This window comes from Xenopus laevis, chromosome 2S (genome assembly GCF_017654675.1).
Source record: "Xenopus laevis strain J_2021 chromosome 2S, Xenopus_laevis_v10.1, whole genome shotgun sequence".
Lineage (NCBI taxonomy): Eukaryota > Metazoa > Chordata > Amphibia > Anura > Pipidae > Xenopus > Xenopus laevis.
Window position 1 is genome coordinate 117,001,076 of NC_054374.1, and position 13,487 is coordinate 117,014,562.

The 13,487-nt window shown below is 34.4% G+C and overlaps 1 protein-coding gene across 15 annotated transcripts in view; it reads right to left on the bottom strand.

The window, feature by feature from the left end:
* LOC108709769 (sciellin) overlaps nucleotides 1-13,487 on the bottom strand; it is a 58,335-nt gene that overhangs the window by 17,775 nt on the left and 27,073 nt on the right. For 4 of the 15 annotated variants that reach the window (XM_041584305.1, XM_041584300.1, XM_041584296.1 and 1 more), the window contains 10 exons: nucleotides 10,427-10,480; nucleotides 8,317-8,373; nucleotides 6,405-6,464; nucleotides 5,460-5,519; nucleotides 5,274-5,333; nucleotides 4,802-4,861; nucleotides 3,943-4,002; nucleotides 2,903-2,962; nucleotides 2,123-2,200; nucleotides 162-215 (listed from right to left, as the gene is read on the bottom strand). In XM_041584305.1, coding sequence (XP_041440239.1) covers nucleotides 162-215; nucleotides 2,123-2,200; nucleotides 2,903-2,962; nucleotides 3,943-4,002; nucleotides 4,802-4,861; nucleotides 5,274-5,333; nucleotides 5,460-5,519; nucleotides 6,405-6,464; nucleotides 8,317-8,373; nucleotides 10,427-10,480 — 603 coding nt within the window. The remainder of the gene's footprint in view (nucleotides 1-161; nucleotides 216-2,122; nucleotides 2,201-2,902; nucleotides 2,963-3,942; nucleotides 4,003-4,801; nucleotides 4,862-5,273; nucleotides 5,334-5,459; nucleotides 5,520-6,404; nucleotides 6,465-8,316; nucleotides 8,374-10,426; nucleotides 10,481-13,487) is intronic. The other 11 variants (XM_041584304.1, XM_041584302.1, XM_041584295.1 and 8 more) reach the window with 9 other exon arrangements.

Below are 13,487 nucleotides of genomic sequence, written 5' to 3' on the forward strand. Positions count from 1 at the left end.
TATAATATATACATGATTATCACCAATCTGCATTACAGAATACAACATGATATGTGTGCTATAAAACTTTTCTAATGCACAGCAACCCTTAAGATAAATTATATCTCTTTACATTTAACAGATAGAAAACAAAAGAATAAAATACTCAAAGTAACAGTTACCTTGGTTTGGATTCAGGTTTTTTACTTTCAATTAAATTGTTAGCGTCTTCATCCCTATAAAATGATAATAATAGAGTAGTAAATAGTAAATACATCACACTCTCCAATTCAATGCGCTGGGGTTCATAGAACAGCTGAAAACAGCAGCAAAAACTACAGCTACTTGTACATTTTTGCAGGCACCTGGCCCTAATTTAGCTACATTTAGTTACAATCACTAATTCCACCTGTACCTCTGTACTTAAAGGGCATGTAAAGGCAAAAAAATTAAATCCCATTTTTACTTTCTTTAATGAAAAATAAACCTATCTCCAATATATTTTAATTAAAAAATATCTACCGTTTTTATAAGAAGCCTGACTGTATGCAGTGAAATTCTCCCTTCATTTACTGCTGTGAATAGGAATTATCAGACGTTCCCTAACTGCTCTGCAGGGAAACAATCATTCTTATGAACAGCAGGGGGAGCCCCCGCCTTAATTCCCAGCCATGCAGAACTCAAGTAGCATTGTTTGTTTCCCTGTAGAGCAGTTGGCGACTGTATAGAGATTTGTATTGGATTTTATTTTTGCCTTTACATTCCCTTTACTGTTTCCAACTCCAACTGCAGGGACAAAGATCATGGAGCTAGATTTAAACAGAAAAACTTTGACTCTATTTGAAGGATTATTTTGCCTTAGTCGCTGGTTCTGGAGAGTTGCAGAAAGTTTGTATTAAACAATACAAAAACTATAAAATGCACATTAGATTACATGACAACACAGGATCCAGTCCAGTCTGCTTATTCTGATTATTAATCTTGCTGCATCAGCTTTTGACAGATATTATTTGACTTGTGCTGTTTTGATAATTTATGACGATCCCTAAATAGCCCAGACCACATGGAGCATGTGCACAGTCTTGGTCTTGCAAAGATGTTTATCAAAGTTACAAGATGCTGACCCTGTGTGGTAAACTTTGAAAGCATAAATCATTTGTTTGATTAGGCTTGTGGTGCAGTAAGTTCATGCTTATGTTTAGCATACAAAATAAAGCATTTCTAGCCTTATTCTATTTTAGACTTTACTTCCCCTTTTCTGCCCAGGTATGGTATAAAGGTATCATTAAAGGCAACACAAACCTAGAAATGATAACTTTTTTCATCTACTGTACATTTTAGAATTTCTAATCTAAGAATTGTGATTGTGATTGACATTTGCAATAAAAGCCTACAACCTGCTCTTGCATTTGTGATGTGTGAATATGTTTTACAAAAGATATCTTGTATTGTGAGTTTCAAGTTAGTGCTTATTAAATCCCAAATCCATTTATCACATGCTGAGTGGTAGTGTTCAGCAACATTATATATCATTGTATCCATATGGATTTGCTATTCATTGTAATTATACTAAAATAATTAATGTTTAATGAAAACAATTTATATTCATTGTTTATGATTCATCTGGCTAAATAAATTAGTAATAATTGCATACATTAGCAAGTAATACTTGATTGACTGCCCCAAAGATTCACAAGAAGCGGAAAACAGAGCCCACCTAAACTGGTGCCAACAAATTTGCAACTAGCTATTCCATTTGTTCTATTCCATTTTAATGAAGAACAATTGTAGCATAGTGGAAAGGTGTTTGTCTAACAAAGTAGGAAAATGTATATGCTATATTTTTGCATTGCCATTGACTACAATACATTTTAGTAAAATGTTTCCCAAATTCTGGCAAAAGTTTTTCAGCTGTTCTGCAAAACACCGCTAGTTACTACACGTTAACTGCATCTATTGCAAGACATATAAGGGGAACATATCACTGCAAATGTTTCTAATATAATACTATTAAGGCGATGCTTTTATTGTTTTGTAATTAAACTTTTTAGAAGTATATAAAGTGATTGTTACTGTCACAAAATAATACACAATAAGCATGTGATAAAAAAAAGTGAAACAAATAGCTAATATATAGTTTTACCTAGAACGAATATTTTTGGCATCCCTTTCTACTTGAATAAAGTCATCCAGGTCCTCTTCTTTTAGAATGGTATTCGAACTATAATAATAATAATAATAAATATAATATGGTGAAAATTGTAACATCAAAATTTTAATTGTAAACAAATTTTACGAGTTTTTTAATTTGAACACTAAGGGGCCTATTTATTAAACCTCAAATTTTTATGGTCGAATTTTTAGAGGGGAGAAAAAAACGAAACACTTTGAGATTCATTATGCTGTGAAGCTGCTAAAATCAGAATTCAAAAGTACTACAGTTAAAACCTGTCAAAGTCATGTAGAAGTCAATGGCAGATGTTCCCTTTAAAAAATGGATTTTTGATAGTTATGGGTTTGACCTGGTTTTTGTTTGATAATCCAGTAAAAATAAGATATGCATATCCAGTCTACAGGCTGTTTATGAAAATATTAATCAGACAACAAGTTATCAGCAAATTAAAATTTATGGACAGGTGCTTGTTTAACAATTAAATCCTGAAGCACAGTCAGTGCAGGCAGCCTGATTTTGATAAGATGTAAGTGGTACACTTTGTATCCTTTTATTGCACAATACAGTTAAGCTACTTTATGGTAATAAGGTAATCAATATCAAGCAACCTTTTGTAAAAAAAAAGAAGGCAAGATTTTTTTGCCCATTTGTGTATACAGTATATTTAAACTGTTACAGGTGTACAATTCTTATAGTCATTCATTTCTGCACAGCAAACACATTTTTCTTTTTTGTTAGACCAAGTTGTACCTGGTTTTCCCTTTAACAGCAGAGGGCTTGATGTCAATAAGGTTGTTAAGATCATCCGTTCTAATGAGAAGATACAAAAAGTGAAATGAATATTCTGGGAATAGAAAATAGGAACTCATCAATACTTATCTCAGTCCTCTAGTCCCATAATCTAGCCATAGGTTTTGCACAGACAAGTTGTATCTGCAATACTTCCTTTACTGGTGGTGTAATTTGAAACAGATACTTCCAATACCCACTACATGACATCAAATGACAATTAGCCATTAAAGCTGCATACTACCCAAAGGCTTATAGGGGTCATTTGCTATGGGCAAGGCAGGGTGCAATCCATCATGGTTTTTACAGTTTGACCTGCCCTGCAAGCTTTTTGAGATTTATTATGCTCTGAAGCTGCTAAAAATCAGAATTTGAAAGTTCAACAGCTACAACCTGTCAAAGTCATGTAGAAGTCAATGGCAGATGTTCCCTTTAAAAAATGGAACATATTTTCTACCTTCAGGATTTCTGATTGTTTTGGGCTGTTTGACCTGGTTTTTGTTTGATAATCCAATAATAAATCAACTATGCATATCCAGTCTATAGACTGTTTATAAAAATATAAATCAGACAACTAGTTATCAGCAAATTGATATTTATGGACAGGTTCTGGTTTTACAATTACTTGTTAAATCCTAATTAATAATGTCACTGCAACATTTATGCTGAGCTTTTGGAAATGTACAAATAGTGCCAGCTGTTATACCCCATGGTATCTACTGTTTAATAATTGTTCCCTGAAGCACAGTCAGTGCAGGCAGCCTGATTTTGATAAGATGTAAGTGGTACACTTTGTATCCTTTTATTGCTTAAAACAGTTCAGGTACTTTATGGTAATAAGGTTATCAATATCAAGTAACCTATTGTAAAAAACAGAAGGCATGCATAAGATAATTTTGCCCATTTTTGTATATATTTAAACTGTTTCAGGTGTACAATTCTTATAGTCATTAATTCCTACACTGCAAACATTTTTCTTTTTTTGTTAGACCAAGTTGTACCTGGTTTTCCCTTTAACAGCAGAGGGCTTGATGTCAATAAGGTTGTTAAGATCATCCGTTCTAATGAGAAGATGCAAAAAGTGAAATGAATATTCTGGGAATAGAAAAAGTATACTTATCACAGTCCCCTATTCTCAAAATCAATGTGGAGTTTAGCTAGCCATGGATTTTGCACAGACGTGTTGTATCTGCAATACTTTCTTTACTGGTGGTGCAATTTGAAAAAGATACATCCAATACCCACTACATGACATCAAATGACAATTAGCCATTAAATCTGATTACTACTCAAAAGCTTATAGGGGTCATTTGTTATGTGCAAGGCAGGGTGCAATCCACCATGGTTTTTACACTTTGACCTGCCCTGCAAGCTTTTTGAGATTTATTATGCTCTGAAGCTGCTAGAAATCAGAATTCGAAAGTACTACAACTAAAACCTGTCAAAGTCATGTAGAAGTCAATGGCAGATATTCCTTTAAAAAATGGAACATGTTTTCTACCTTCACAATTTTTGATACTTTTGGGCTGTTTAACCTGGTTTTTGTTTGATAATAAAAATCAGCTATGCATATCCAGTCTATAGACTGTTTATAAAAATATTAATCAGACTAGTTATCAGCAAATTGATATTTATGGACAGGTACATTTGTTTACTACGCAAAAGTTTATAGGGTCATTTGCTATTTGCAAGGCAGGGTGCAATCCACCATGGCTTTTACACTTTGACCTGTTATGGCAGGTGGTAAGGACAGGGCTGTCCTGCTCTCAGGCTGCACTCTGAAACTTACACCTTATTTTCAACAGCAGGAACAGCTGTGAACAACCCTTTATAAATTTACATTTTTTAGAAAAGCATTACCTGGGTTTTGCTTTAATAGCAGATGGCTTGATGTCAATTAGGTTGTCTAGTTCATCAGTCCTAGTGAAAAAATAGGAACATTTTTAATTTATGTGTTTTTGTAAAGCTCTATTAATGAAAAGTGGCTGGTCGAAAACACATACATGTCTCCCCTCTCTTATGCCCAACTTGCATGTCATTTAGATGATCAAGTTAGGAAGCAAATGTGGGCAAAGTCAGCAACATTGTCTTGTACTTATAATCTGCCCTATGAATGGCTATATAAACCAGTCTGCCCTGCATCCAAAGCTGGTGTGCTCAGCACCTCGGAGTGTATTGAAAATCTGGCACAATGTCTAGAGAGGAACACTGTCCTGGTGCAAATCCAAACTGAATCAATACTGAAGTACTCACTTTTGTACCCCACAGCGAGTCTGCTCTTGCATCAGGGGCAGTTGTAAATGACCCATTATATGTTTTAGAGAAATATTACCTGGGTTTTGCTTTAGTAGCAGAGGGCTTGATGTCAATAAGTTTGTCAAGCTCATCAGTCCTATGGAGAAAAGTAAAAAAAAAAAAAGAAACATTTTTTTAATGAATACGTTTGGTAGAGCTGTTTTCATGACACACATAGTTGTCACCCCTCCCATTTCCGACTCTCTTCCTAGAGAAATATTACCTGGGTTTTGCTTTAGTAGCAGAGGGCTTGATGTCAATAAGTTTGTCAAGCTCATCAGTCCTATGGAGAAAAGTAAAAAAAAAAAAAAGAAACATTTTTTTTAATGAATTCGTTTGGTAGAGCTGTATTCATGACACACATATTTGTCACTCCACCCATTTCCGACTCTCCTCCTAACTTGTGCATTTTAGGGAGTACCTGAAGGCTCAGTCCACAGTGGGTCCCTGTAATACAGCTGCCCTATGGCAGGTGGTAAGGGCAATGCTAAGGGGCACATTAACTTAGCTCGAGTGAAGGAATAGAATAAAACATACTTTGAATTTCGAATTTTTTTTTTTGGCTACTTCGACCATCGAATTGGCTACTTCGACCTTCGACTATGACTTCGAATCGAACGATTTGAACTAAAAATCGTTCGACTATTCAATAGTCAAAGTACTGTCTCTTTAAAAAAAACTTCAACCACCTACTTCGCCACCTAAAACCTACCGAGCATCAATGTTAGCCTATGGGGAAGGTCCCCATAGGCTTGCTAGGCAATTTCAGATTGAAGGAAAATCGTTCGATCGATGGATTAAAATCCTTTGAATCGTTCGATTCGAAGGATTCAATCGTTCGATCGAACGATTATTCCTTCGATCATTCGATCGAACGAATAGCGCTAAATACTTCGACTTCGATATTCGAAGTCGAAGGATTTAACTTCGACGGTTGAATATCGAGGGTTAATTAACCCTCGATATTCGACCCTAAGTAAATGTGCCCCTAAGACTGCACTCTGCCCCTTGCACTGGTTGGGTAATCTGGCACAAGGTTCACAAGAGAACACTTTTCCTGCTGCAAATCCAATCTGAATGTGTACTTGGAGGCTAGGGCTCACGTTTGCCCACCTTAGCACTGCTGCTGAGTTGTAAGTGACCCATTATATGTTACAAGAAGCATTACCTGGGTTTCTCTTTGATAGTAGAGGGCTTGATGTCAATAAAGTTGTCAAGCTCATCAGTCCTATGGGAAAACAAGTAACATTTGTTAAATTGCTTGTTTTTGTTCTATACTGTATTTCACATTTCAACCAATCCTGCCTGTATAAATAGTCAGTTAACCAATATCTGGCATTTATAATATGGTATAAGCAAAGGTGACTATTAGAGGGACAATGCATGTTTGCCAACTTTTTTCACAATTTAAAGCAGCTGATTAATTTTTTTTACCATACCATGCCCTGGTACCTTTTAGGTTAGAAAACTGATATATGAAATATGTTTACTTGATACACCCTTCACTTGAGCCATTCATGTTATAGACTTGCACCACACTATTGCTGATTGGGAACCCCCATTTGTTATAAGAAACAAGGGAAAATTGTCCTCACCACTAATTTTTAAAACCATTAGGCAGGGCTGCAATGAGGCTATGACCACAAAGTACATATAGACAAATACCCCCATTTGTTTACATTGAGCTCTTACAACGAATGCCACTGATTAAGCAGTGTATAGAGAAAAACACTTTACCCTGAAATGGAATATATGAATATTTTGCAAATGGCGGTGCATGCTGCTATTAAATTTGAAGATTACACTACCCTCATTTTTGGGTGGTGCGTGAAATAGACATATCCAAATTTAAACTATAAACAATAGTATCTCTTTTTTCGCATTCGGTAATTTTACTTTAATTTTTTATTTTAATTTGATTTAATTATTTTAAGATCTTATTTAATTACTTAAGATTTATATTACACCAATAACATTAATTAATAGTATATTATATTGCACATTTGAGTGCACTTTTTAAATATTAATTCATAAATATTGAAATTAATTATCAAATTTATCTATTGTAAAAGATCCCATGAGATTTTATTGTAAAGTCAAAATTCATTACTGTTAAAAAGCCCCACGGAGGTATGCATTGGCCCGATCTAAAGCCGATGTTAATATGAAAGCCAGCTTCAAGCCAATATTAAAGTCATTGTATTGCTTGAAAAAAGGACACGGTTCTAATATTATATGACACTAGCATCAGTTCCAGTTTTTAACAGTATAAAAACATTGGAGGGCATCTGAAGAACATGGCATTGAGATACAGGTATGGTATTTATTATGCATAATAGGGATAACTAAACCTTAAAGGGATTCCGTTATGATTTTATGGTGTAGTTTTTATTTTCTAAATTATACTGTCTACACAGCAAATAATTTACTCTAACATGTAAAATGTCTTTCCTAAAACAATTGTATTTTTTTTAGTTGTAATATTGGTCTGTAGGCAGCTATCTCAGGTCATTTTGCCTGTCATGTGCTTTCAGAAAGAGCCAGTGCTGCACTATGGAACTGCTTTCTGACAGGCTATTGTTTCTCCAACACAATGTAACTGAAGGAGTTGCAGTGGGACATGCATTTTTGCTATTGAGTGCTGTTTTTATATCTACCAGGGAGCTGTTATCTGGTTACCTTTCCATTGTTCAGGTGGGCTGCTGGGGGGGGAGGGGATTGATATCACTCAAACTTGCAGTGCAGTAGTAAAGTTTTGCAGAGCACAATTCACATGGCTGGGGGCATCTGGGAAACTGACAATATGTCAGATTTCAAAATTAAATATAAAAAAAATATTTTTGCCCTTTTGAAAAATGGATTTCTGTGCAGGAGTCTGCTGGAGCAGCACTATTAACTGATGCATTTTGAAAAAAACATATTTTCCCATGACAGTATCCCTTTAAGGTAAATTGTTGGACTACTATAATACCTTTTAAACCTTTATTACCTTTTTAATGTAAACATTAAATAAACCCAATAGTATTATTTGCCCCCAATGTGGATATATGTAATTTTTAAAATGTATAAATATACCTTACCCTTTAGTACTTTTTATTTTTGTGTTTGACACTTCAATATGTTCAATGTTTTGATTTCTAAATAAAAAAGTAAAGAATAAAGTTCCATGAATAAGCATAAATAAGCATTAATAAGACTTTACATTTTAATTTCTGTTTTATTTCAGGTGAAGTGATTCTCAGGCAACAGTCACTTCTCAGCATCGTGTAATAATTTTACAACAAACCTGTATATTTTCAAAAAGAGAAAACATTTATTCGTTCTCAACTTGACTTTCTCAAGCAAATTAAATGCATCAGATTTTTCCATCCTTTTAGTCTTGTTTCAAAGCATTGGACACATCAGGGTTTATATTAAATGCAAAGCATACTATCACTGCACTTACTTGAGAAACCTCGAGAGTTGTCAAGAATTCGCTAGATGATGTACCATCAAAATTTATTGCAACGCTGTGGGGCACATTCACTTAGTTCGAGTGAAGGAATAGAATAAAAAAAACTTCGCATTTCCAATGTTTTTTTGACTACTTCGACCATTGAATTGGCTACTTCGACCTTCGACTACGACTTCGAATCAAACGATTCAAACTATAAATTGTTCGAATATTTGACCATTCGATGGTGGAACTACTGTCTCTTTAAAAAAAACTTCGACTCCCTACTTCGCCAGCTAAAATCTACCGAGGTGCAATGTTAGAAGATCCCCATAGGCTTTCTAATAATTTTTTGGTCGAAGAAAAATCGTTCGATCGATGGATTAAAATCCTTCGAATTGAACGATTCAAGGATTTAATCGTTCGATCGAACAATTTTTCTTTTGATCGTTCGATCGAACTATTTGCGGTAAATCCTTCGACTTCGATATTCAAAGGATTTATATTCGGCAGTCGAATATCGAGGGTTAATTAACCCTCGATATTCGACCATATGTAAATCTGCCCCTGTGTGATTTGTTACAATTTATTTCATGATAAATTCTATAAATACACAGAAATAAACACAAAAAAATTGAGAAATGTTCAGTTTTGATCATAAGAATGGTGAAATGTATTTTTCTTTTTATAACTTATATCATTTTTATTGCCAACAATACAGTATTTAGAAATAAGCAGCTGATTATACACCAGTCCAAATTGCATTGGAAATGTTTTTTGCATATTGCATTAAAAATCTATATTTTTTCTAAATAAATTTCATATGGCAACTGAAGAATAATTTCATATCACATAAAATATGTTCTGCCTGAATGCCCAAATTCTTGTTTCCGATTTAACCCCATTGATAACAAACTCATATTTACTTTATTAAACCTTGAGACAAAGTAGCACTAAAGCATTTAACAATACAACCGATTCCTGGTGTGAAAGGGCAATAACTTAATCCATGGGACAGATTTACTAAAGAGTGAATTTTGTTCTTTTGGTGAAAATTTGCAGCAACATCGCCAATTCACGAAAAAGTATTTTAACACACTTCAGTAGTGAAAAATCTCAGCACTAGAGAACTTTCCCGCTGTTTCACGAGGCAAATTTTCGTTCAGGCAAAGGATCGTTAATCTACTTATTTATCAAAATGTGAAAATTTCTCGTTGTTACCCTTTTCACCAAAGTCTATTTCGCCAGGTTGTGATGGCAAATTAATAAGCTGAAGCTTCATCCTCAACATTATTATGTCATATTCTGTATTCTAAAAAGTCATTAAATAGACAAAACGTTTGCTTTTTTTTAATATTTATACTGTAAAGTGTGATTATTTTTCAAGCTGTAACTGTTAAAAAGATGGGCTCTTTGGCTTTTTCTCTATTGTCTATTTTGTTCCTTTGGACAATAATATAAAAAATTGGCCACTTCCAGCAATTTCACCAACATCCCTAATAAATACAAACATATGACCTTTATACACCCACTTGAATTTAAATTAAATAAGCATAAGTAAGTTAAGTAGAAAAGTAGAGAAAAGAAATCTTTGCGCTAACAAATCTTTGATGACAAAAGTACAACAGCGAAATTACGGATTTCACGAAATAATACCTGCCAAAGATTGGCAAAGATTTCCAAAGTGAAAATTTGCATTTAAGTAAATGTGCTTTTACTGTAAAACCTTGTTGTGTTAGAAATGTATATGGAATGACCTGTTATCAGTGTTGGCAGTAGGTGAACGTGGTACAACTTTTGGTTTTTCAGAGCTTAAAAGAAAAATTAAAAAGAAATAAACTATTATGTCCATGTACATATTATTTGGCAGTGCTTTGTGCTGTGATCATGTTTTGTTAATACTAGTGCTGTGATAATGTGTCTTTCAGTAAAATTAGAAAAGATATTGTGTAACATTTGAAAATGAAAATATTTAATATTAAAATAGGTTGTCACTAATTTCATAGTTTATGTTCAATTTAATTAATAAAGAATTTCAACCCATTCAAACCTGCATACTGTATTAGGAATTCCAGAAAGACAAACATGTGACTACACTGTGCATTTATATCACAGGATCTAGGATCTATGTGGTGGAGTGACGACCGCGATGATCTGAGCCAAATATCCAAATAAGTTGTGTCCCTCTGTATTTCTGCGGTGTATATGGTTGTCTGATCAATCAACTGATCACCCTTTGTGAAAAAAATCTGTATCTTTCATTAGCATTATGCCTGTGCATGAGAGATCTTAATCCCATTAACATGGTACATAGACAATTCCAAAAGTTATAACCCCCACATGGAAGCCATAAAAATAGTAGTCTAAAACTGCTAATATCTCAGAAGCCACTTCAAATACAGACTGAAATGAAAACCTGCTCAGAGGATCACTGTGAATAAGTTTACATTAATCTACTTTTGGGGGTTTAGATATCCTTTAAGGGCGAGGTCACATGGGGCATTTTTAAGTGTCATTTTTTTTTAAATGCACGGTTGAGCGTAAATACGCCAATGAAAATACATGTGCATGATAATATGCGTTTTTCAGCCTGTAGTTCTCTTTTCCCAACATGCATTTCTGTTTTTTCTCATTCCCCACAATTCCACTCGGAAGAATTTTATTAAACTTTAGTGAAAAAAAGCCAAGCAGAAAAGCAATTTACATCAAAATGTATTCACGGAGTCTGGCAAAGACTCCGTGAATGCTTTGAACAGCGCTCTGTAATGGTAACAGAAGCGTGAAGTGGAAGCCGGCTAGAAGGAGCCGATCTATCGCGAGAGCTGCGGCTTAGCAGGAGCTGGCGTGCAAGGGAAGCGCTCCGCCATCAGCCACATCGCATTTCTTCGTTTGTACATCAAAATGTAGCCAGACTAATCTACAATACGCAGCGTAATTAGATCACCAGAAGACAATGCCGCAAATACGTATGTGTGCATTCCATCTCATCTATTTCCAAATCTACAGATCCCATAGAGTTCAATAATATGGTGTTTCCTTGGGGCACTGGCATTTCTACTGAAAAACATCTTGTGGCGGATGTTGCCTAGTGCATATTCCATTATTTTCCATAGGGCTTAATTTCTAGCACAGTTAAGTTTTAAATCGCGTTTTTAAAAACGCAATGTAAAACCGCCCCTTGAGACCTTGCCCTAAGGCATTTGGTTATAGTCATGTATGAAATGGAGTTGCTACCCACCTGTGCATACATGAAAAATACCAGTACAATACCTTGAGTCCTTCATCTGACAGTGTGTTTTTTTAATATTCCATCTTATACTGTAGTTTATAGGAGACCCATTGTAAAATGTTAGATTCAATCTACAATGAGGTGATGTACAATGTTACCTTGCACCTAAGGTATATTGTTTCTTAGCAAGACAACCTATATTAAAGGGTTCCAACCCTTTCGGCACAGATCTGCATGATGCATTTTTTGCACGTAATAGAGGTGATGTTTGAAGGTATGCAAATAGGACAAACTGAATACCAATCTAACTTCTAATTAGATTTAATCTATGAAACACCAAGGGGCCCATTTACTAACAATTGGATTGCGATTTATTTATTTTTTTACACGAATATCGAAAAATTTTGGGTTTTTAAATATTTCTAAAAAGCTCTAAAAATTTGAAGTTTAAGTGAAAAAAAAACCCTTTAATATCAAACTTTGGCAAGTAAAAGTTGTTGAGGTGCTATAGAAGTCAATGGGAGCTGTGCTAATCTTATTGGACCACTTTTAATCAAATAGGACTTTTAGAGGTTTACAGATTTTCTTTTTTTGCTAGAAACTTAATTTTTTAGATGTTTTTGAGGTACTTGTATTCTTTAGTGCATCGTTAAGCGATGGTTTAAAGTCACACTTTGTATATTCAAATCTTTTAATAAATTCAAAAACCACTAAAATCTGACCTAACCTGAACAAATAAGCCTCCATATATGTAGAACTGGATTATCTCAGTGGGTGGGGAGCTAAAAGAATTCAATGGCAGATTTATTGGAACAATTTCAACTTTATTTTGATTATAAAAAATATAGTTGCCTAATGCTACTTCTTGCTATAGATGAAGATGTTGGTGCAGGTAACTTTACTTCAGAGTTTTCAAATCTTAAAATCAAAGACATTAAAAGGAACAGTAACGTCAAAACATGAAAATGGTTTAAAGTAATAAAAATATAATGTAGTGTTGCCCTGCACTGGTAAAACTGCTGCGTTTGCTTCAGAAAAACGACTATTGTTTATATAAATAAGCTGCTGGGTAGCAACGGGGGCAGCCATTCAAAGGAGAAAGGGCTCAGGTTACAAAACAGATAGCAGATAAGCTCTGTAGAACATAATGGTGTTATCTGTTATCAATGATTTATTCTGTGCCATATAGCCTTTTCTCAATTTCTGCCATTGCTACACAGCAGCTTGTTTATATGAACTATAGTAGAGTTTCTGAAGCAAACACATCAGTTTTACCAGTGCAGGGCAACACTGCTTTATATTTTTATTACTTTAAAACACTTTAATTTTTTTGGTGTTACTGTTCCTTTAAGAACCAAACACACACACACATACATGCAATAGTGATAAAGAGAGGAAGAGAGAAAAAATGTGATATTGACATTTATTTTTATCCATGAACAGTAAGGTAATGCAATTCTTACACATGTAGCACACACATACATTTCAAAAGCTCAAGCTGGTGTTACTATAGCAACTGACAAAATGTCTATTACTTCGAATCAGCTGAGATTACAAAAACCACATTATCAGCAGAAACGTTAACCCCT